The following is a 22,344-nucleotide window of genomic DNA, read 5'->3' on the forward strand; positions in this document are numbered from 1 at the left end:
AATATGTAATCTCTTCTAGTTTTGTGTTTTTTTATTGTTATTTTTGACACAAATGAACAAATGTAATTTAAAAAATTTGGGAACTGAATTATCACTCGCAAGGTCAGAAATTATTGTCTACTCCTAAATGCCCTTTAGAAGATCGTGGAGGAGGTCTTTCCCGTGCTGCTGTCCTAAAATCCAGGATTTGGACTTGGCGAAGTTGACAGGACTGCAATGTTGTTCCAAGTCAACCTTTTCTCTGGTTGAAGGGAACCTGACGGTAGCTCTGATGCACCTGCTTGTTATATTATTATTGCTGGTGGAGTCTATGGATTTGAGGTGCTGTCAGAGTAGCCATGGGTGAATAATTACAGTGTATTTTGTTGAGAGTGCACCATGCAGAGACTGAGTGCTGATGCTGGAGGGAATGACTGGTTAGGATGCTTGATGGGGTACCAATAAAACATGCTGCTTTGTCCTGGCTGGCTGGTGGGTGCTGCAGTTGTCCAGGCAAATAGAGGGTATTGCATCATCCTCCTGATGCACATTCTAGATGGTTAAAAGACGTTTGGATGTCACAAAGTGAGATTTTGACCTGGATACCCAACTCTTGTATTTACGTGGCTGATCTGTTTGAATTTCGGATCAATGTTCATCTCCAGTTCATTTATACAGTTAGTTGATTGATAGTATTTGGTATAGTATACAGTTAATGTGGGAGGGATATGGGACAACTGGCAGAGATGGACTGCCAGGGGTGGTCGGTGGGGCACAGCCAGCCCTGAGAAACCAGACAAGGTCATTTGATTCCAACAATTGGTCATTACAGAATGTCTCTACAGTGCTTCCTGCTTCCTCCCTCTCCCTTCTGCTTTTCCCAACCATAATTCCCCTCTCCCTGCCCCCTTCCCACTCTCAGTCTACAAAGAGACCCTGTTGTGTACATACATCTATTGATGCTTCTGGACACATCTTCAGTGATGTTCCTGGAATCATCGGGTGTTTCGGGTCTTTCAACATCATACAACCTCCTCCAGGTGACCCAGCCGGGGCTGATCAGACCCCAGCTTGTGTCCAGATGGCTAGCTACTTATGACTCCATGGCTCCCCTCTTTTGAGCCACAGCCATCTTGAGGCCCTCTCTGCCGCATTGGTGGTACTGCGGATGGCTCTCCTCTTCTTCTCTCCCTCGATGCCCAAAATGCTGAAGGCTCTAACTAAAGAACGGGCTATGAATCCCCTACCATCAACCTCCACTGGGAGACACCTCGCTCTCCATCCAGCCTGCTGACCAGTCCTGTGTACTTGGAGAGCTTCCTTTCGAAGGCCTCCTCCAAGCTATCTTCCCATGGGACTGTCAGCTCCAGCAGCACCACTTGCTTAGTAGACTCAGACACTAGGACAATGTCTGGTCGCAGGGTGGTGGCTGCGATATGGTTGGGGAACTTCAGCTGCCCTTCGAGGTCCACCAACAGCTGCCAATCCCTTGCAGAGGTCAGAATGCCTGCAGACCCATATTACTATCAAGTTTATCATCACTCACATATGCCATGAAAGTTTTTTATGAGGCAGCAGTAGTACAGTGCAATACATAAGATTATTACAGTAGTGTGCAAAATTCTTGGGTTCCCTAGCGCGCGCGCGCGCGCGCTCTCTCTCTCTCTCTCTCTCTCTCTCTCTCTCTCTCTCTCTCTCTCTCTCTCTCTCTCTATCTATATATATATATATATATATTTATAATCCTATGGTAATTTTGAGCAGAGGTTGTCATTGATTTATACATTATTAACAATAGTTAAAGATTTTCTGAGGAAAAAGGGTGACTCCTGGTTCTTATGTATGCGTATTCATTGTTTTCCTATTAATAATGGTATAACAGAAAGATTGAAATAAATAAAGCATTTTAGAAAACTTGTTCAATAATTACTATTATTAATCTTTTAAGATGACAATTGAAAGATAAAATCATTTATAAATAGCATTGTCATTATAACTGTTCATCTATCATCTTGGGCACCATGCCATGAGTTTGACATCCCTGGGTTAGACTGTTTTGTTGGCAATAGCTTGAGTGTTACTTCCCACTTTCAAATTCATGCTTGAATGTTGTCCAGTTTTGAATATATTTACTCTCATATAGGAATTTAAAAAATGTGCATTTGGTTTAAACTCAGAACAAAAACAGTGCAATGTGCTGAATGTAAACATAATTAAAATTATTAGTAAGTTTTCATGCAATTAAACTAGATTGGAGGAAGTTACAATTTCCACACATTCAATCAGATTCAAGCACTAAATATCAAGGAGGGTGTGGGGTTTGATGTCACTTGTTCTGCAGCTTTAAAATTTCTTTCTTCTCCTCTTCATTTCTGATACAGTATCCAGTTGGAAGCATTGACTCTGCTTCTCTTCTCACATATGTGGCCTGACCTGCTGCGTAATTCCAGCATTTTCTGGTTTTGTTTTATATTTGCAGCATCTATGGCTTTTCTTTGACTTTTGCTGGTTTCTTTCAATTGTTAATATAGCTTTTCTCCTGCATAAATGAATTGAGGGTTGCAGAGCATATAGTTTCTATGACTTCACTTTAAACTTAATTTGCAGCTTTTGTCTTCAACATCTACGAAGGTTTAGATTTTCCAGGGCAATTTTTCCTCTAAGGTGTGCGTGTATGTGTGCACACATCTTTTGCTAGCACACAAAGGAATGTAAACTGCACAAAAGGTTGTCACCCTCTACCTCATTGTCATGTTAAGTAGATTTCACGATCGTACACAATCACGTTTCCTTTTCCTTTTCTGGTTTCTGATTCAGACAGTGTTCACAATGTGGAGTTCACGATGATTGTTCCACAGATTTTAGAACTGGTTTTATACTGTTTTTATTGAAGAAATTATTGATTCACTATGTCGAATTCCAAAGAAGCAAAGGGCGTGAAGTGCAAAAGAAGTGCTAGTTCATTTAAAGCAGGATAGCTAATGAAACAGTAGAAACTGCTACACCAAAAGCTCATGAGGTCAGGAACTTGCAGCTATGAGAAATATTCATGTACAATACAGAAACAGGTGTTACCTGCGTGTATTGTTGCGATGCAAGAATTGCTGGAGAATTTGCAGGTGGGAAGAAGTGGAGTGACATTTGGAAACCTGACTTTTTAAAGCATCACACACAGAAAATGCTGGTGAACACAGCAGGCCAGGCAGCATCCCTAGGAAGACGTACAGTCGACGTTTCGGGTCGGGACCCGTCATCAGGACTAACTGAAAAAAGAAATAGTAAGAGATTTGAAAGTGCGAAGGGGAGGGGGAGATCTGAAAAGATAGGAGAAGAAGACAGGAGGGAAGGGGTGGATCTAAGAGCTGGAAAATTGACTGGCAAAAGGGATACAGACTGGAGAAGGGAGAGGATCATGGAACAGGAAGCACGGGGAGAGAGAGAAGGGTGGAGGGGAGCCCAGAGGGTGGAGAGCAGGCAAGGAGTTATAGTGAGAGGGACAGAGGGAAAAAAAAGAAAGAAAAAAAAATATATGATTTCTCTAACTTCCGTTAATGCCCCTCCTCCCCTTCACACCCCGTCCCTTATTTATTTATTTAATATATTTTAAATTTATTTTTATTTATTTTTCTCCCTTTTTTTCTCTCTCTCTTTTGATAAAGTAGTAGTGGTTGGGTGTGTGGAGGGGTGGGTTAGTGGGTGGAGGTGTTCATCAGCCTTACTGCTTTGGAAAGTAACTGTTTTTTGAGTTTGATGGTCCTGGCATAGATGCTACGTAGACGGGAATGGTACAAACAATCGATGAGCAGGGTGGGTGGGATCCTTCATGATGTCCCCTCATGATGGCTCTCTTCCGACACCTTTCCATATGTCCTTGATGGCAGGTTAGCTGGTGCTGGTGCTGGGTTGGGCACTTTTGACTACCTGTTGTAGAGCCTTCCTGACTGCTGCAGTGCAATGTCTGTTCCAAGCAGTGATGCAGCTTGTTAGGATTTTCTTTACTGTGCATCTGTGGAATGATGGGAGTATAAATGTGCGTCACCCACCTCTCCTCAGCCTCCTCAGAAAGCAGCAGCATTGGTGAGCTGTCCTGAGTGCTCTGAACTATGAGAGTTTGTGCGAGATGTGCACTCCTAGGAGATTACCAGAAATGCATAGATGAAACTGCGGCCAAAAATTATATCTTCGCCAAGATAAAATATCAGAGGCTAATTCCTTAGCTCTAGGAGAGATTTTTGTATTGATTGCTATCTTTTTACTGCAGTGTCTGTCTCCTCACTGAGTATCTAAATGTGAGATCTTGTATCTGTCCTCTTTCCTGCCCGCATGATTGCTCAATTCCAATGTACTTATTTTACAGCCTGTGAACCTGATGCTTATTATAACAGAACATTTGAAGGGAAAGTACTGCAAGTTAAACAAGTTGAGAGTTATGGCCGCTGTCAGGAAAGTTGCGCAGACCACAGACAGTGCCAATTTTTTACCTTTGAAGAAACCCACAATCAGAAAATGTACAAACATTTTATTTTACTCTTAGCTTTTCAATTTTAAAACATTGAAAGCCTCTGCTGACACATTTTCCTTTGGTTTAGGAACAGCTGCTATTTACAAAAATCTGATTCTGGAATACCATCCAAAATAGATGAATCTGTTGGAGCAATCTCTGGCTTTTCTTCGAGGCTCTGTGCTTCGAACAAAAGTAAGTATATTTTCTGTAGAGTGAAAACTAAAGAGCATTAAACTTGCTGTGAAGAGGATTGTCCAAGTATTTGGATCATTTGTGCTTTTTGTTTGAAGGAGAATGAGTACTCTTAGTGACCTAGATGGTAACCATGATGTGTTGTGGAACAAGACACCATCCTGAAAAGGTGTCAGCGCACACACTATGTGTGTGAAATCGGACACAATTTTGATAAAGGTTTTGGCATAAATATAGTTTATGGCCATTGAAAAGTGTAAAGCAGAAGAATCATGATATCAATCAGCTTGTAATCTGCAGGAGCACTGGCAGTTCATCATGTAGGTCAATGCAGGCTCCCACCACAGCTCTGTTGTCTTCATTCTGAGGCAGTCTGATATGCAGTTTGCATTTTAGCCACCATGATAAATCAAAGCTGGTTACTGAAAGGACTGTTAGATGAAGATGTACTGGTGGTTTTGGGAAAGACCCATGAAAATATGGCTGGTTTGTGTACAATAAAAGTTATGCTGCACATGAATTATGAAAAGTATATGACTGTCCGCTGAAGTGATGATTGTGATACCCTGACTTCAGTGAGATCTTAGCATTGACAAGGGTAAGGTGTAGTGACCATGACTTAGAAGACATACTGCTGAGCAACCTCCAATGGGCAGAGACAGGCTTTAATAGAGGGTGGCCCAATTATTTTTTTCAATCTCTCATAGTCAGAGACATTTATAAATTATTAAAATTGCTGTAAATAATTTATAACATGACAATGAAAGCATATTAAATTATCAAAATTTGATTAAAATATTAATGAAAAATTAACATCTTTTACCATTATATCCACTGAGGTGAATGGGACTTTGACCTACGCCATGTGTGGCTGCTGTGATGTGGCACTGTGATATTCCCCTGCATCTCCCTGCAAAGATTCAGTAGGTCTGAGACCTACGTGTCTGGTAGTGGCTACATACTGATGGTTTCCTTCAGGACAGCAAGCCATAGTTGGCACACTTTGACATAGTTAATTAATGAATGTCATTTTCATGCACTGACAATTAATTTGTTTAATGGATTCATTCCAGTTTGTAGGCAAGTCAATCGACCAAGACCCCATGTTTATGGTGGACATGTTTCTCTTCCTGGGGAATGGCCATGGCAAATATCTCTCCACCTTAACCAAAAGGGTAAATTCAGACATTCATGTGGGGGATCCATTATATCTGATCATTGGATTATCACAGCTGCACACTGCTTTGAAAGGTATGACTTTTGCCTTTAGAAATAAAACATTTCTTGTTAACTATAAATACTAGAATGGCTGGTCCAAGAGCAAATTAAACACAAGAGATGCTGGAAATCCGGAGCAGCACACACAGAATGCTGGAGGAACTCAACAGGTCAGGCAGCATCTATTACTCGGCATTTAAAGAAGCTGTAAAGAAGGCAAGACAGTGGCTATATTTCATTAGGATTTTGAAGAGATTTGGTTTGTCACCTAAAGTACCCAATAACTTCTACAGATGTACTGTGGAGAGTGTTCTGGCAGGCTGCATCACCTTCTGGTATGGGGGGGGGGGAGAGGGGCTACTGCACAGGACTGAAAGAAGCTACAGAAAGTTGCAAAATTAGTCAGCTCCATCTTAGGTACTATCCTGTGCAGTATCCAAGACATCTTCAAGAAGCGGTGCCTCAGAAAAGCAACGTCCATTATTAAGGACCCCCCTCACCGAGGGCATGCCCTCTTCTCATTGTTACCATCAGGAAGGAGGTACAGAAGCCCGATTCAGGAACAGCTTCTTCCCCTCTGCCATCTGATTTCCAAATGGACATTGAACCCATGAACACTACCTCACCTTTTTGTTTTAATATAATTTCTGTTTTGCTCTATTTTAATATATTTAACAATCATACCTGTGTGTGTGTGTATTTTTTACTGTACTTGTTTTACTTATTTATTACTTATTTTTCCTCTTCCGATATTATCATGTATTGCATTATACTGCTGCTGCTAGGTTAACAAATTTCATGACATTGCCTGTGATGATAAACCTGATTCTGAATTTGGACTGAGACCCTTCTTCAGGACAGGAAAGGAAGGAGATGCAGGTGAGAGCAGCATCTATGGTAGAGGAAGGGAAACACTGTGCTTTGAAGAAGGAGGGCATCTCAGATGTTCTGAAAAGACTCATCCTTGGAACAGATGTGGTGGAGATGAAGGAACTGAGGAAAGGGAATGTCATTTTTACAGCGACAGAGTAGGAAGAGGAATAATCAAGATAGCCATGATTGTTGGTCAGTTTATAAAAGATATCCATAGATAGTTTGTCTCCAGGGATGGAGACAAAGATCAAGAGATGGGTGAGAAGTGTCAGAAATGGACCAAGTGAATTTAAGGGCAGACAACAGGAATTCTGCAGATGCTGGAAATTCAAGCAACATACATCAAAGTTGCTGGTGAACGCAGCAGGCCAAGCAGCATCTATAGGAAGAGGTGCAGTCGACGTTTCAGGCCGAGACCCTTCGTCAGGACTTAAGGGCAGGGTGGAATTTGGAGACAAAGTTGATGAAATCGATGAACTCAGCATGGGTGCAGTTGTCAATGTAGTACAGAAATAGTTGGGGAGAATTACTAGGGAAGGCTTTGAAGAACTGCACCCATGCTGAGTTCATCCATGTAGTCAACAAAAAGGCAGGCAGGACTGGGGCCCATTCAGGTTCCCATGACTACACATTGAGTTTGCAAAGTGGGAGGAGCCAAAAGAGAAATTGCTGAATGTGAGGACCAGTTCCATCAGATGGAGGAAGGTGGTAGTGGTGGCGGGGCGGGGGGAACTAAAGATTATTTTGAATACAAGAGAATACAAGATGCTGGAAATCCAAAGCAACACTCAAGGAATGCTGGGTGACTCAGCAGGCCAGGCAGTATTTGTGGGGAGGAACACACAGTTGATGTTTTGAGTTCTGAACCTTGATCAGGATTGGACTGGAACTAGGAAGAAGCTAGAATAAGGAGGAGGAGGAGGAGAAGGAGTACAAGCTAGTAGGTGATAGGTGAGGGGGAAAGTAGGTGGGTGGGGAGGGATGTTAAAGTAAGAGGCTGGGTGGTTCAATGGAAACTTATGCTAACATATCAATTAATGGATGTCTTATTATTCCTGAGTAGAGATTTTCACACCAGGTTAAGTCAACGTTAACCACCTCCTACCAGGCTTTTACTTTGGTGGTCTCTGCAGGTGTTCTGGCCCTGTATATCTGATCGCACTCTTTTGATGAGAATGCCAGCTGTCTTTCAAGGAATGTAGCATCTCTGCAGCCTTTGTCTCCTACATGTCAGCCACAGGGTGAATTGCTGGTGTCTAGAAGCTGTGGGAGGTGTACATCTTTCTCAGCTAAGTGCATGGCACATTGTTGGAAGCTGCATTCAACAGTCTGGTCCTGTCAGGAGATGCCCAGAACATGACTTAGCACATGATTCTGAAGAAAAACCAGCTCAACACTGCTACAAATGTCTTTTTGGCTTACCTTACAATTTTATTGCCTGGGAAACCAAATAGAGACTAGTACTTTAAGCACTGCTAGTTTAACATCACCAAAAAGGATGAAATCCTATTTTAGGCAACTGCATTTTAATACAAAACTCACTTCAATATTGGAAATGGCACATGCTGATCCGTTAGTAAATAAAAGAAAGAATTAATCTTTGTAATATTTATCTAATGATATTGCCGCTGTACAAATATTCTGGTGTTTTTTTTTCTGTTTTTTTAGCTTAGAATTATTCCCTGTAATTAGTATTACAGGTGTTGTTATGACAAATTTTAAAATAATATTTTAATCTTTTGCGAATTAAAATTTGCATTTCAACAGTTCTGAGAATCGCAAAAGGTGGAGAATATATGCTGGTATAACAACTTTGTCTGATATTACAAATGAAACCCCTTTCTACGAAATTGAAAAGATAATTATTCATGAAAATTTCAACAGTGACACAGAAGATTGCGATATTGCTCTCCTCAAACTCAAACAAGCCATTGTCTTTAATGGTGAGTGTAAGGTTGAACATTTACACAATTCATAGATTTTTGACATTGATTCCCATAATATTCCAAAGAAGGACATAGATTCAAAATTTAATTTCTAACCAATGCACATCATGTACATACAACATAGTCTCATCAAAAAAATTGGGCAGGCAAATTAATAATACTATAAATGAAAATGTACAGTAATATATTTATACTTAATGTATCAAAACTACAGTTTTGGCGCATTTAAAACCAGTGGGAAAGATGAGTTAGGGTGATGGACAAAAGTTTACTCAAAAATGTATTTTACGTAAAGCCCTAAAGAAGGAAGTCACCATTATGCAGTTTGTGAACATTAAGACTAACATTTTCAGTTGAGGTTCATAGGACAGTGTTGGGTTCCTCCATGTAATGCCATGGTGGAGTTGATACTGTCACTTTCAGTGCAGTATTTCTTTCTGATGCATCACAAACCGCCAGCATGATGCACAGCACTTGCAATCACTAGAGACAGTTGATAAATGGACATGATCAAAGTACATTAAGGCTCACTTCAAAATATTGATCTTGTGGGAGGTCTGTAACACAAGCAATGCTGTTTGATTATTGGTAATTTAAAATGCATGATTTCAAGGGCAAATATTCTGATTGTTCCTTGAGTAACTAAGAACTGTAACTTGAGTGAAATTTGCATTTTGCACCATTGATGACCTCATCTATTTGGTATTTATTTTTGAATGAATGAACTCGGGTGAATGAAAGTCCTCCTGAACAATTGGGCAAGTTTGGCAATGTGTGCTATGACACCCGGATTTTTTTTCTCCTGGGTAGTCCTGATTTTTCAAGGGCCTCAGAAATACTTTAAGAAGAAATCACTCTGGTGTTTATATCATAAGTTTAGTAGCTATTGCTAATTTTAAAATCTTGATTGTATTATTCACAGTTATGTAATCTTATTATATTTACACAGATTATCAAATGCCAATATGCCTTCCAGCTTCAGAAAAGCAAGTGCCTTCAGGAGGCCAATGCTGGATAACAGGTTGGGGAGAAACAAAGACAGGTGAGTTATACTGTAACTGATGAATCGCTGCCACTGGCAACACAATCACTGGAATAACTAGTATTCTTATGCCAGAGGCACAGTTTCCCAGCACCAAAATATGATAGTTTGCAGTAAGACAGCCTCTTTTTTTCAGCTGTGATTAGGAGTCCCTGGTAGTCTGCTCTCTCTTAGGACGAAGAACATCACTGATTGAATGGGAAACCATTGTAAAGGGCCAGTGAATGCAAACTTTATAGTCTATTTACAATCAATGCCACAGATTAAAATAAAGTTTCACATATCAAAGTTGCTGGTGAACGCAGCAGGCCAGGCAGCATCTCTAGGAAGAGGTATAGTCAACGTTTTGGGCCGAGACCCTTCGTCAGGACTGACTGAAAGAAGAGCAAGTAAGAGATTTGAAAGTGGGAGTGGGAGGGGGAGATCCAAAATGATAGGAGAAGACAGGAGGGGGAGGGATGGAGCCAAGAGCTGGACAGGTGATAGGCAAAAGGGATACGAGAGGATCATGGGACAGGATGCCTAGGGAGAAAGAACAGGGGGAGGGGGGAAGCCCAGAGGGTGGGCAAGGGGTATAGTCAGAGGGAGAAAAAGGAGAGGGAGAAAAAGGGGAGGGAGGGAGGGAGAGAGAGAGAGAGAGAGAGAGAGAGAATATGAATGTGTGTATGTAAATAAATAACGGATGGGGTACGAGGGGGAGGTGGGGCATTAGCGGAAGTTTGAGAAGTCAATGTTCATGCCATCAGGTTGGAGGCTACCAAGACAGAATATAAGGTGGTGTTCCTCCAACCTGAGTGTGGCTTCATCTTTACAGTAGAGGAGGCCGGGAATAGATATATCAGAATGGGAATGGGACATGGAATTAAAATGTGAGGCCACTGGGAGATCCTGCTTTCTCTGGTGGACAGAGCGTAGGTGTTCAGCAAAACAGTCTCCCAGTCTGCGTCGGGCCTCACCAATATATAGAGGGCCACATCGAGAGCACCGGACGCAGTATATCACCCCAGCCGACTCACAGGTGAAGTGTCGCCTCACCTGGAAGGACTGTCTGAGGCCCTGAATGGTAGTGAGGGAGGAAGTGTAAGGGCATGTGTAGCACTTGTTCCGCTTACAAGGATAAGTGCCAGGAGGGAGATCGGTGGGGAACGATGGGGGGGACGATTGGACAAGGGAGTCGCGTAGGGAGCGATCCCTGTGGAAGGCGGGGTGGGGGGAGGGAAAGATGTGCTTAGTGGTGGGATCCCGTTGAAGGTGGCAGAAGTTACGGAGAATTATATGTTGGACCTGGAGGCTGGTGGGGTGGTAGGTGAGGACAAGGGGAACCCTATTCCTAGTGGGGTGGCGGGAGGATGGAGTGAGAGCAGATGTGTGTGAAATGGGGGAGATGCGTTTGAGAGCAGAGTTGATGGTGGAGGAAAGGAAGCCCCTTTCTTTAAAAAAGGAGGACAAAGTTTGACTGTTTAAGGACTGAAAACAAACTGCTGATGGAACTCAATGGGTCAGGCAGAGTTTGTAGCTGGAGAGGGACTGTTGATGTTTCAGGTCGAGATCCTTAATCAGGACTGAAAGTGCAGAGGGGAGCCAGCCAGTATAAAGAAGTGAGGGGAGGAGGTGGAACAACAGTTGACAAGCGATCGGTAGAGCAATTGAGGAAGGATGAGAGGCAGATGGAAATGCGAAGTGTGAAAAAAGCAATCAAGGCTGGGAGGTGATAAGTGGAGACCACAAGAGGCTGGTGATTGAATCTGATAGAAGGGAAGGTGGAAAATGGAATCAGGTAAGGGAAGTTGAGTGGGTAGGTGGGAAGAGTGGGAGGAGATGACTCATTGGGAGGATTGTTTGGGTGAAGGACCAGGAACAAAGCAGGGTGACTAGGAACTGAATGGAGGAGGAACTGGATGGATTAGGAGGAGTGAGCGAAAAGGGATAAAGGAGAGGTGGCTTCCTGAAATCAGAGAATTCAATGTATATGCGATTGTGTTATTGACTACCCAGGTGGAATATAAGGGCGTTGTTTCTATGGTTTGTATTTGGCAACATCCTGGCAGTGAAGGAGGTCAAGAACAGACAGGTTGGTGTGAAATGGGGAGGGAAATGGTTAGCAGCCAGGAGCTCCAACTGACTATGCTGGATGGGGCAAAGTTATTTGGCATAATCTGTGTTTAGACAAGGCCATATCAAAAGCTCTGGCTTATTATTATTGTCACATGTACGAAGATACAGTGATAATGTCAGGAAATGTAGAGGTGGCTTGACCCGATAGCAGAGCAGAGGAGACGATTTAACGATGAATGATAACTTTAATAATAGACAGCAAATAACTAGCAATGAAGGGCCACAAAACAAGAAGGGATGCCTAACATGACAAGACAACAAGGTAACTTAAGACTAGCAGCAACTAGTTGAGGCTAGCTACTTCAATGGGTAAACAAGGACTACGGACGCGAGTTGGGTTTAAATAGGCTGCAGGTGAAGTTGGAAATGAGTAGCAGGTGACTCCTGTTATAGCTTGGTACAGAATAGGAAGTGCCTGCCTGCACAGTCCTGCCGCTTGCATACTGTTTATTCAGATGAAATCATTACGTAGTGCATTGAGCCAGAATAAGGTAAAATGCTAACAATGCAGAAGTAAGTGTAAAAGCGCTGTGCAGGTGAATGGTAAAGTGCAAGATCATAATGAGGCACTGTATATCGTGAGGCCAAGAGTCCAAATTATTGTATAAGAAATCCATTCCACAGTGGCATAGAAGCTGTCTATATCCCTAATGTTACATGCTTCCAAGCTTTTGTATATTCTGTCCAGTTGGAGTGGAAAAGAGAGAATGTCTGAGATGAACAAGGTCGTTGATTATGCTGTCTGCTTTACTGAGACAGTAAGAAGTACTGACAGACTCCATAGAGGGGATGCTGTTTCTTGTGATATAATGAGTTGCGTTCACAACTCTCTGCAGTTTCTTGCAGTCACGTGCCACACCAAGCCATTATATATCAAGATAGCAAAAGAAAATCTGCAGATGCTGGAAATCCAGTCAACACACACAAAATGCCAGAGGAACTCAGGACATGAAGTAGCTATGGAAAAGAATAATTAGGCGATATTTTGGGCTGAGACCATTCATCAGGACTGGGGAAAAGAAAGGTGAGGAGTCAGAGTTAGAAGTGGGGGGGAAGAAGAAGCACAAGGTGAGAGGTGATACTCGGAGGGGGACGGACGAAGTAAAGAGCTGAGAAGTTGACTGGTGAAAGAGATACCGGGCTGGAGAAGGGGGAATCTGATAGGAGAGGACAGAAGGCTATGGAAGAAAGAAAAGGGATAGGAACACCAGAGGGAGGTGATGGCCAGGTAAGAAGATCAGGTGAGAGAGGGAAAAGGGAATGGGGAATGGTGAAGGTGGGGTGGGGGGCGGAATTACCGGAAGTTCAAGAAATAGATGTTCATGCCTTCAGGTTGTTGGCTACCCAGAAGGAATATAAGATGGTTACTCCTCCAACCTGAGTGGGGCCTCATCGCAACAGTAGAGGAGACCATGGACTAACATGACAGGATGGGAATGGGAAGAGGATTTAAAGTGGGTGGTCACTGGGAGATCCTGCTTTTTCTGGTGGATAGTGCATAAATGCTCTGCAAAAAGGTCTCCCGATTTATGTCGTCTCATTGATATACTGGAGGCCACACTGGGAGCACCGGATACAGTATCTGATAGAATGCTTTCTCTGGTGCAGAGTGGGTAAGTGTTGATTTGGACATACTAAATTTCTCCAGTCTCCTGAGGAAGTAGAGGCACTGGTCAGCTTTCTTGGTGGTGACGTCAACATGGTTGGACCAGGACAAGTGATTAGTGATGTTCAGAAATAGGGACTCAAATCTCTCAACTCTCTCAACTTCAACACTGTTAGAACTTAAGAACATAAGAAATAGGAGCAGGAGTAGGTCATCTGGCCTGTCAAGCCTGTTCCGCCATTCAATAAGATTATGGCTGATCTGGCCATGGGCTCACTTCCACCTACCTCCTTTTCCCCATAACCTTTAATTCTCCTACTATGCAAAAATCTATCCAACCTTGTCTTAAATATATTTACTGAGGTAGCCTCCACTGCTTCATTGGACAAAGAATTCCACAGATTTACCATCCTCTGGGAAGAGCAGTTCCGCCCCATCTCTGTCCTAAATCTATTCCCCCATATCGTGAGTCTATGTCCCCTAGTTCTATTCACACCTACCAGTGGAAACAACTTTCCTGTCTCTATCTCACCTATCCCTTTCGTAATTTTATATGTTTCTATAAGATCTCCTCTCATTCTTCTGAATTCCAGTGAGTACAGCCCCAGGTGACTCAATCTGTCCTCATAGTCTAACCCCCTCATCTCAGGAATCAACCTGGTGAACCTCCTCTGCACCATCAGTATGTCCTTCTTCAAGTATGGAGACCAGAACTGCATGCAGTACTCCAGGATGTTGATGTGGACTGGAGCGTGTGACTTCCCCTTTCTGATGGGGGCACTGCCACCATCAGGCTCGTGAACCAGAGGGGTAACTTCATTCAAGTTCACTGGCCCCATCACTGAACTGCTCCCACAACCTATGGACTCACTTTTAAGGACTCTTTATCTCAGGTCCTCGATATTTATTGCTTATTTATTGTTATTATTATTTTCTCTTTTGTATTTGCAGTTTGTTGTCTTTTGCACATTGGTGTTTGCCCACCCTGCTGGGTGTGGTCTTTTATTGATTATATTACCGAGTATGCCCGCAAGAAAATGAATCTCAGTGTTGTATATACTGACATATATGTATTTTGATAATACATTTACTTTGAACTTTGAATGACCAGCTCTTTTATTCTCTTTTGACATGGAGGGAAATGTTGTTGTCATGACACCAAGCATCTCTTTCTCCTTTCTCTACTCTGACTCTGCATTATCTGAGATGTGGTGCACTACAAATGTATCACCTGCCAACTTGTGGATGGAGTTAGGGCAGAATGTGGACACGCAGTCTGGAGTGTACAGGTTGTCAGGTATCACTAAACGCAATAAACAGTATCGGAGAAGCTGCATGCAAATCTCTGCCTCACCTGAAAGGACTGTTTAGGATGCAAAAGGATGGTGGAAGTGTGGAGACAGGTGTTATACCTCTTCTGGTTACAGGGGAAGGTGCCAGTGGAACGGGAGAGGTGAATGCTCTCGAGAGTCATGGAGAGAGTGGTACATCTGGAGATCAGAAAAAGGTGTAAAGGAGAAGATGTTGCTTGTGGTGGTATCACATTGTAGTATCAAAGTGCAAAATGTGTAGGATGATGGAGTGAAAGATACCGAGCAAGGGAACCCCATTCAGGGGAGATGGAATAAGAGCAGAAGTGCAGGAAATAGAGGTGGTGCTACTGAGAGAGCCTTCAACCACAGTGAATGATGGGATGGGTGGGGAGAAAAATTAGGACTTCTCAGATGTCCTGAAGATGAAGGCCTCATCTCAAGCAGAGGTCTGGCAGAGATGGAGAAAGTGATGGAATTCTTGTAAAAGACAGATGGGAGGAGGTATGGTCATGGATTCGTAGAGCTGTACAGCATGAAAACAGGCTCTTCGGCTCAACTGGTCCAAGCTGACCAAGGTTCCCCATTCAAGCCCATCCCTTTTGCCGGAATTTGACCCATAACCTTCTAAACCTATCCAATCTACCTACCTGCCCAGCTGTCTCTTAAAGGTTGTTAATGTACCTGCCTCAACTACCTCCTCTGGCAACTGAGCTCACATAGATATTACTCTCTGCGTAAAAATGCTTCCCCCTCAATTTCCTCTTAAATCTTTCCTCTCAAGGTAGCAGTGGGTGAGTTTGCAGTAACTGTTGGTAGATAGTTTGTCTCCTGAGATCAAGACAAAAAGATCCAGAAAGGGGAGAGCGGTGTTCAAAATGGACCCAGTGAACTTGAGGAAATGGGGGAAGTTGGTGGCAGAATTGCTGAGTTGCACATGGGTGCCTGTGACAGTAGCAATGCAGCTGCCAAAGAGTTGGGCAGTGGTGTCAGAGTACGTTTGGACCAAAGGCTGCTCCATGCAGCCAATGAAAAAGCAGGCATAGCTAAGACTCATGACTACACCTTTGATTTGTAGAAAATGGGAGGAATCAAAAGAGGGATTTTTCAGGGTAACACAAATTGTGCTAGGTGGAGGAGACAAAGTTGGATTTGTGTTCTAGAAAGAAACAAAGTTTTAGTACTAGATTGAAAAGCAAGGGACCTGACCAATAACTTTTGTGTTGCTCTCAATGTCACTCAGTGAGGGAAGTTATTACATGGTGAGATAGTTCAGAAGGGAGGGAGAGTTTACTATAGGGAGAGGCAGCCTTCACCTGAACCAACTGGTAACCATAAACTTGTGGAGAGGGTGAAGTATGCAACTTAATGTAGTGAGGAAATTTAAAATGCTGGGTTTGATGTAAACTGGAAATATACTGTAGAATTCATTGTTCTATTTGAAAAGGAACATAATTGTAAAAATGATTAGAATGGGGAAGAAACAGTGATGAACTGAAAGAGGGGGAAGAAAAAGAACATATTGTTCATATTCTAATAAATCAAAATCATTGTTGAGTTGTCTGCATTTGAACATCCAACACTCTCAAACAAAGCTAACAAGTTAGAAGTATGAATAATTATGGTAGGAACAGTTCAGAGGGAAAGATTAAAAAAACAGGGAAAATGTAATGGATTATTTAATTGTCCTTGAGTATACATCCAATTCCATTTCTGATATCCACTTCTAGTTGAACAGTGAAAGTACACTGACTTAATTAGGTTTTTGGAAATGAAACTAGACAAATAACAAAGAAATTGTCAAATAACAATGGAAATTTTGTTTGATTCAAAATGAGAATCATTGAGGGCTGGATGAGAATAACACAATGTTCAGAAATATAAAATGTACTTAGCCTAAAATTACTGGTGAGTTCTTCTCCTCCACCAACGGATGTCTGAATGGTTTCTGAACCATTTTATTGTATTATTTATTTATCCTTGTATGTTATCGTAATTTTTCTATCTTTGCTCTGTGCAGCGGCATTAAAACAACAAGTTTCACATCATACAGTACAGTGTTGCTCAGAAGTTTGTGAACCCTGTAGAATTTTCTCTATTTCTGCATAAATATGAGCTAAAATGTGATCAGTTCCTAACATAAAAACATTATAGTTGTTCATTTGTTTATTGAGAACAATTATTCCAATATTACAGGTATTTGTTGGAAAAAGTATGTGAACCTCTGGGGTAATGTCGTCTACGGAAGCTATTTAGGGTCGAATGTTCCAATCAATGAGAATGAGATTACAGGTGTGGGTTGTAGAGGTGCCCTGCCCCATAAAAAAGACACAGAAAGTCAGGTTATTGGCAGAGCCTGCTCTTCTCAAGAAAGTTCTGTTTATGTGCACCACGCCTCAATCGAAACAACTTTCAGAGGACCTTAGAAAAAGAATTATAGAGAAGCATGAAGCTGGAAGAGGCTACAAAAGCATTTCTGAAGCCCTGAGTGTTATCAGTCCACAGTAAGAGACATTGTCTACAAATGAAGAAACTCAGTACTTTTGCTACTGTCTGTAGGAGTGGGCATCCTGCAAAGATCACACCAACAGCACAACGTGCAATGCTGAAGGAAGTGAAAAAGAACCCAAGCGTAACAGCAAAAGACCTGCAGAAAGCTCCAGAACTTGCTAAAGTCTCTGTTCATGTGATCGAGAAACACTGAACAAGAATAGTGTTTGTGGAATGACACCATGGAGGACACCACTGCTTTCTTAAAAAAAACATTATTGCACATCTCAAGTTTGCAAAAGACCACCTGGATGTTTTACCATGCCTCTGGGACAATGTTCTGTGGACAGCCGAGATAAAACGTGAACTTTTTTGGCAGAAATGCACATTGCTATGCTTGGAGGAAAAAGGCCACTGCACACCAACACCAAAACCTCATCCCAACTGGGAAGCATGGTGGAAGGAGCATCCTGGCTTGGGGCTACTTTGCTGCCTCAGGGCTTGGACAGCTTGCAATCATTGAGGGAACAATGAATTCGAAGTTGTATCAGAAATGCACATTGCTATGCCTGGAGGGAAAAGGGCACTGCACACCAACACCGAAACCTCATCCCAACTGGGAAGCATGGTGGAAGGAGCATCCTGGCTTGGGGCTACTTTGCTGCCTCAGGGCTTGGACAGCTTGCAATCATTGAGGGAACAATGAATTCAAAGTTGTATCAAGACTTTCAGGAGAATCTCAAGGTAGCAGTCCATCACCTGAAGCTTAATAGAAGCTTAATTGAATAATGCAGCAAGACAATGATCCGAAAGACAAGGGTGAATCAACAACAGAATGGTTTAATAAGAAGAAAATTCATGTTTTGGAATAGCCAAGTCAAAGTCCTGACCTTAATCCTATAGAAATGTTGTGGAAGGACCTGAAACAAGCACTTCATGCAAGGAAGCCCACTGACATCCCAGAGGTGAAGCCATTTTGTAGGGAAGAATGGCTTAAAATTCCTCCAAGCCAATTCGTAGGACTGATCAACAGTTACTGGAAATTCTTGTCCAATGTCACCAAGTACACCATCATCTCATCCTTAACAATCGACTCCAACATCTCCCCAACCACTGACGTCAGGCTAACTAGTCTATAATGTAATACTACATGTATCACTCTACTTCCCTCTGAAGTGATAATGCTGCACGGATTTATATTAGATGCAGAGGTTGAAAATAGTTCTGACTGAGAGAGTGGACAGAGATGAGGACACTATCAGCAGGTAGGGAAGATCTTTTGGTGGACCCAAAGTCAGTGGCTTATTTTTTTGTCTGTAGCAGAGAAAGTGGTTGTTTGGACTATTGAGTCTGTACTAATTTTACGTTAGAGAAACATAACTAATTTCACTCCCTATACTTTCCCTATTTCAGTGCATTTCCATTATTTCCCTAGATCCTCCTTAAACATTCGAATCTGATACTTTCACTGGTCAGCCCTGCTTATACAAATTGAAGTGCAGAATCATATAGTATCTTGGTATATTAAAAAGTATTAATTTTTAAAAAATATATAAAAGGTCACAGAGGCCATTGAGGCCACTAAGTCCATGCTGACCATCAAGGACCCATCTGCACTAATCCCATGTTATTCTCCCTATATAGCTATAATTTCCTTTTGATTCTACCACTTACATACACATTAAAGACAACTTATGGTAGCCAATTATTCTACCAACCTACTGATCTGTACATATTTGCAAGAAGACCCATGTAATCACAGTGAGAACATGCACACTTCATCAGATAGTGCTGGTCAGGATTGAACCAAGGTTAATGGAGCTATGAGGGAGCAGCTCTGTTAGCTATGCCACTTTTTTATAATCCCTTTACTGTTCATGTGACGGTTTTAGATGCAGCCTTACCATCAAAGCCCTTGACCACAAAGCAAATCAAGAAAAATGAACTTGATGTAAACCGCGGAACATCAAAGTTCGGAAGGACATGTTTACACGAGGAGAAAAAATCTTTGTTAGATGGAGACATAACGTAAAGATTTCTACCCCTCATGTATGTAAAGGTTGTAAGAAATAAGGTCAATTCATTCATTCATTCTGTGCTGTATCTCCAGGCTGATTCTAGCATTGAAAAAACCTTCCTATGTTGTGGATCTGAATTCACACATTCTGCCCACAACTGGGGCAGAAATCATACTGTAAGGAATCTGTTAAAATTTCCCTCACAGTTTTAAAGTAAAAAGGTGTATTTTTCTGTTAAAACAGGAATTTATAGAGTGAAATAAAATTAGCGATAGTTATTTGCCTGGGTCTTCTGCAGAGAGGTTCCTACTATAGCTGCATTGTTTGACTATTGTAAAGAATCTCTTGGTCAGATTTTGTATTCTTACAATTAATGCCTCTTTAAACTTGTCCCCATTTCGTGAAGGTTAGAATAAAATCAGATGTAGCATTATAGTAGCATAGCTGTTTGTGCAACACCATTACAGCTCAGAGCCTGGGAGTTTAGAGTTCAATTCCAGCGCTGTGTGTAAGGAATTTGTCACTTTCCTCCTGACTATGTGGGTTTCCTCCAGGTCTTTCAGTTTCATCCCACAGTCTAACAATGTAATGGTTAGTAGGTTAATTGTAAATTGTCCTGTGACCAGGCAAATGTTAAGTAGGCGTCACGGCTCAGTGGGCTGAAAGGATCTGTTCCGTGCTGTATCTTCAAATAAAATAAAATAATAAAAATTCTGATCATGACATTAATTGAAGCTTTTGATTCCATTTACATGGACAGACTCACCTCCAACTCTCCACCTCTATCAAAGGTTAATGGACATCGATGTTGACATGGATTACCATGGCTTCTGTGACCAATCTTTAAAGTCTGACCTCCCAACTGAAAATGCCATCTGCTGAGATTCTTGTCTCATGTTGCAGATATCGCCGAAAAAGAGAACCATTGATATTAAAATTAGTAATCGATTATTTACGCAAGAATTTTAATGGATATAAATGCTGAGAGACACACAATGGTAGGGGCAAACTGAAGAGGCCACATGGAGTTGATGTTCAGAACAGTGGACAATTTATTGAAAAAAGTGCTGTACAGCAGGAGGCCAGCTAAAACTGATCAAGCCGAACATGAATTTGGTATAGCCTTTAAATTCTTGGTTAATGAGAATACTAGTAATGCTACATTTTGATAACAGAGTGGTGCTTATAGAAAGACTTAGTTAAGTAACAAACTAGGTACTGATTAAAGAATAAAACAATTACCCACAGGTCTAACAGCAAATCCAATTTTATACTACAAGAATGGGTGTGCTATAATGAAGTTACTGGAACTTGGGTGCATTCCATTATTCTACTTCTAGGCTTTGTCTGTGGTTTACTGTTACAACATTAGCGCAGTCCACGTCCATCCCAATGTATTAGTTGGCTTGCCATATGAAGAGTGTCTGATGGCCAAGTCTTTATACATATTTTAGACAGAGATTGATAACTTCTTAATTGGTTAGGGCATGAAGCAATACAGGGAAAAGGCAGGAGATTGGGGCTGAGAGGAAAATTAGATGAGCAATGAGAAATGGCAGAGCAGACTCACAGGGCCAAATGGCCTAATTCTGTTCCTATACCTTTTGGTCTTATGGCCTTATTAGCCCTGACTATCCTTGCCCCCACTACACAGCGAAACATCTGATTGTCACCATTGGGGTTGCAAATAAACTAAATTAACTTTTACAATTCAGTGTATGTTGATTCAAGCAGAATACTTGATTCTTCTGAGGTCAGCAGGGTTAGAAAATATCAAACATCAACAGCGAGGCAGGTTGGAGGAAGAAATATGTGTATCTGTCAGCTAAGAAACAATGGATAATACATTCAAATATCTATATATTAAGCATTCCATAGAGAAAATGAGAGTCATGAGGAATGGACAGAAAAATAAAGAAGCAAAGGTCAAATCAGCTATCAAATTATTGAATAGGTCAGCAGGCTTGAGGAGCTTATGGTCTACTCCTATTTGTTTTTTTATTACTAATTTTTTATTGCAATACCAACAAATTACATTCAATACAACCAGTTGCTAATTACATTTTGACTGGTTATCCCAGCCACCCTCCAACCTTCATCACCATCCCCCCTCCACCCCTCTCCCCCCCATCCCTCTCCCCTCCACCAACGAACTGAATAGTAGTGCATACACAGACAAAGCATTCCTATTTTAACAAAAGATCTTTTAAGTTAGATATCGAATTAGTCCACATTAAGATTGTGTTTGGTCGTGCATCATTTACTCTTGCTGATGAAAGTTCCAGGTAAGAAATGTCCTAAAAGCTCCATGTGTTTACTGTAACAGCGCAATATCTATTTTCTTTCTGAGTAAAAAATCTAAAAACCTTTGAATGCTTGTAGGGAGAGTTTAATCCTCTGACATTAAATGATACAATAGTATGATTTTCTAATTTATCTGTATTGCTCATCTTCCCCTGAATCTGCTGTTGTAAGTTGGTGGTGGAGCCCTGAGTTACTCCCTTCCCACCCCACTCCCATCACCCCTCCCACCCCCCTTCCCACCCCTCCATCACCCCTCCCATCCCCCCTCCCATTCAACCCTTTACTTTGTAACATCTGTGAGTGTCACTTAGCAATGTCAGACACTGAATAATAACCGTCCCCCTCTAGAACCAACAAATTAGAAAGGCAAAGCAGTTCTCATAGACAATCATATCAAAGAGACGAAAAAAAACCTGGACAAACCCGTTAACCTATATAATTAAAACTATTTCTGTCTCAAATATGCTATACCACATACTCAAGACCCCAACAGCTCTCTTGAGAGACACTGTTGCGTTAATAGACTGTCGCTTGGCAATGGCACCAGTGACGTCTTATCTGACGCCCAGGAATGTAAACAAGTCTACTGGAGACAAAACCCGAAATGAACATGTACAACTAAAGTTATTCAGAACAAACTGCAGTTTTTCAGCTTCATTCTTGATGAAGTATGACATTTGGGTATATTGAATATCACCTTAAAAAGTAAAAGATAAAAAGTTAAATCTAGGCAGACTTATATCACCT

At 41.7% G+C, this 22,344-nt stretch overlaps 1 protein-coding gene across 1 annotated transcript in view; it reads left to right on the top strand.

Moving 5' to 3' along the window:
- LOC134343695 (plasma kallikrein-like) overlaps positions 1–22,344 on the top strand; it is a 94,676-nt gene that overhangs the window by 70,142 nt on the left and 2,190 nt on the right. Inside the window, exons 18-22 of the mRNA XM_063042449.1 lie at positions 4,337–4,487; positions 4,569–4,675; positions 5,749–5,926; positions 8,534–8,709; positions 9,662–9,754. Coding sequence (XP_062898519.1) covers positions 4,337–4,487; positions 4,569–4,675; positions 5,749–5,926; positions 8,534–8,709; positions 9,662–9,754 — 705 coding nt within the window. The remainder of the gene's footprint in view (positions 1–4,336; positions 4,488–4,568; positions 4,676–5,748; positions 5,927–8,533; positions 8,710–9,661; positions 9,755–22,344) is intronic.

Source organism: Mobula hypostoma, chromosome 3 (assembly GCF_963921235.1).
Source record: "Mobula hypostoma chromosome 3, sMobHyp1.1, whole genome shotgun sequence".
Taxonomy (NCBI): Eukaryota; Metazoa; Chordata; class Chondrichthyes; order Myliobatiformes; family Myliobatidae; genus Mobula; species Mobula hypostoma.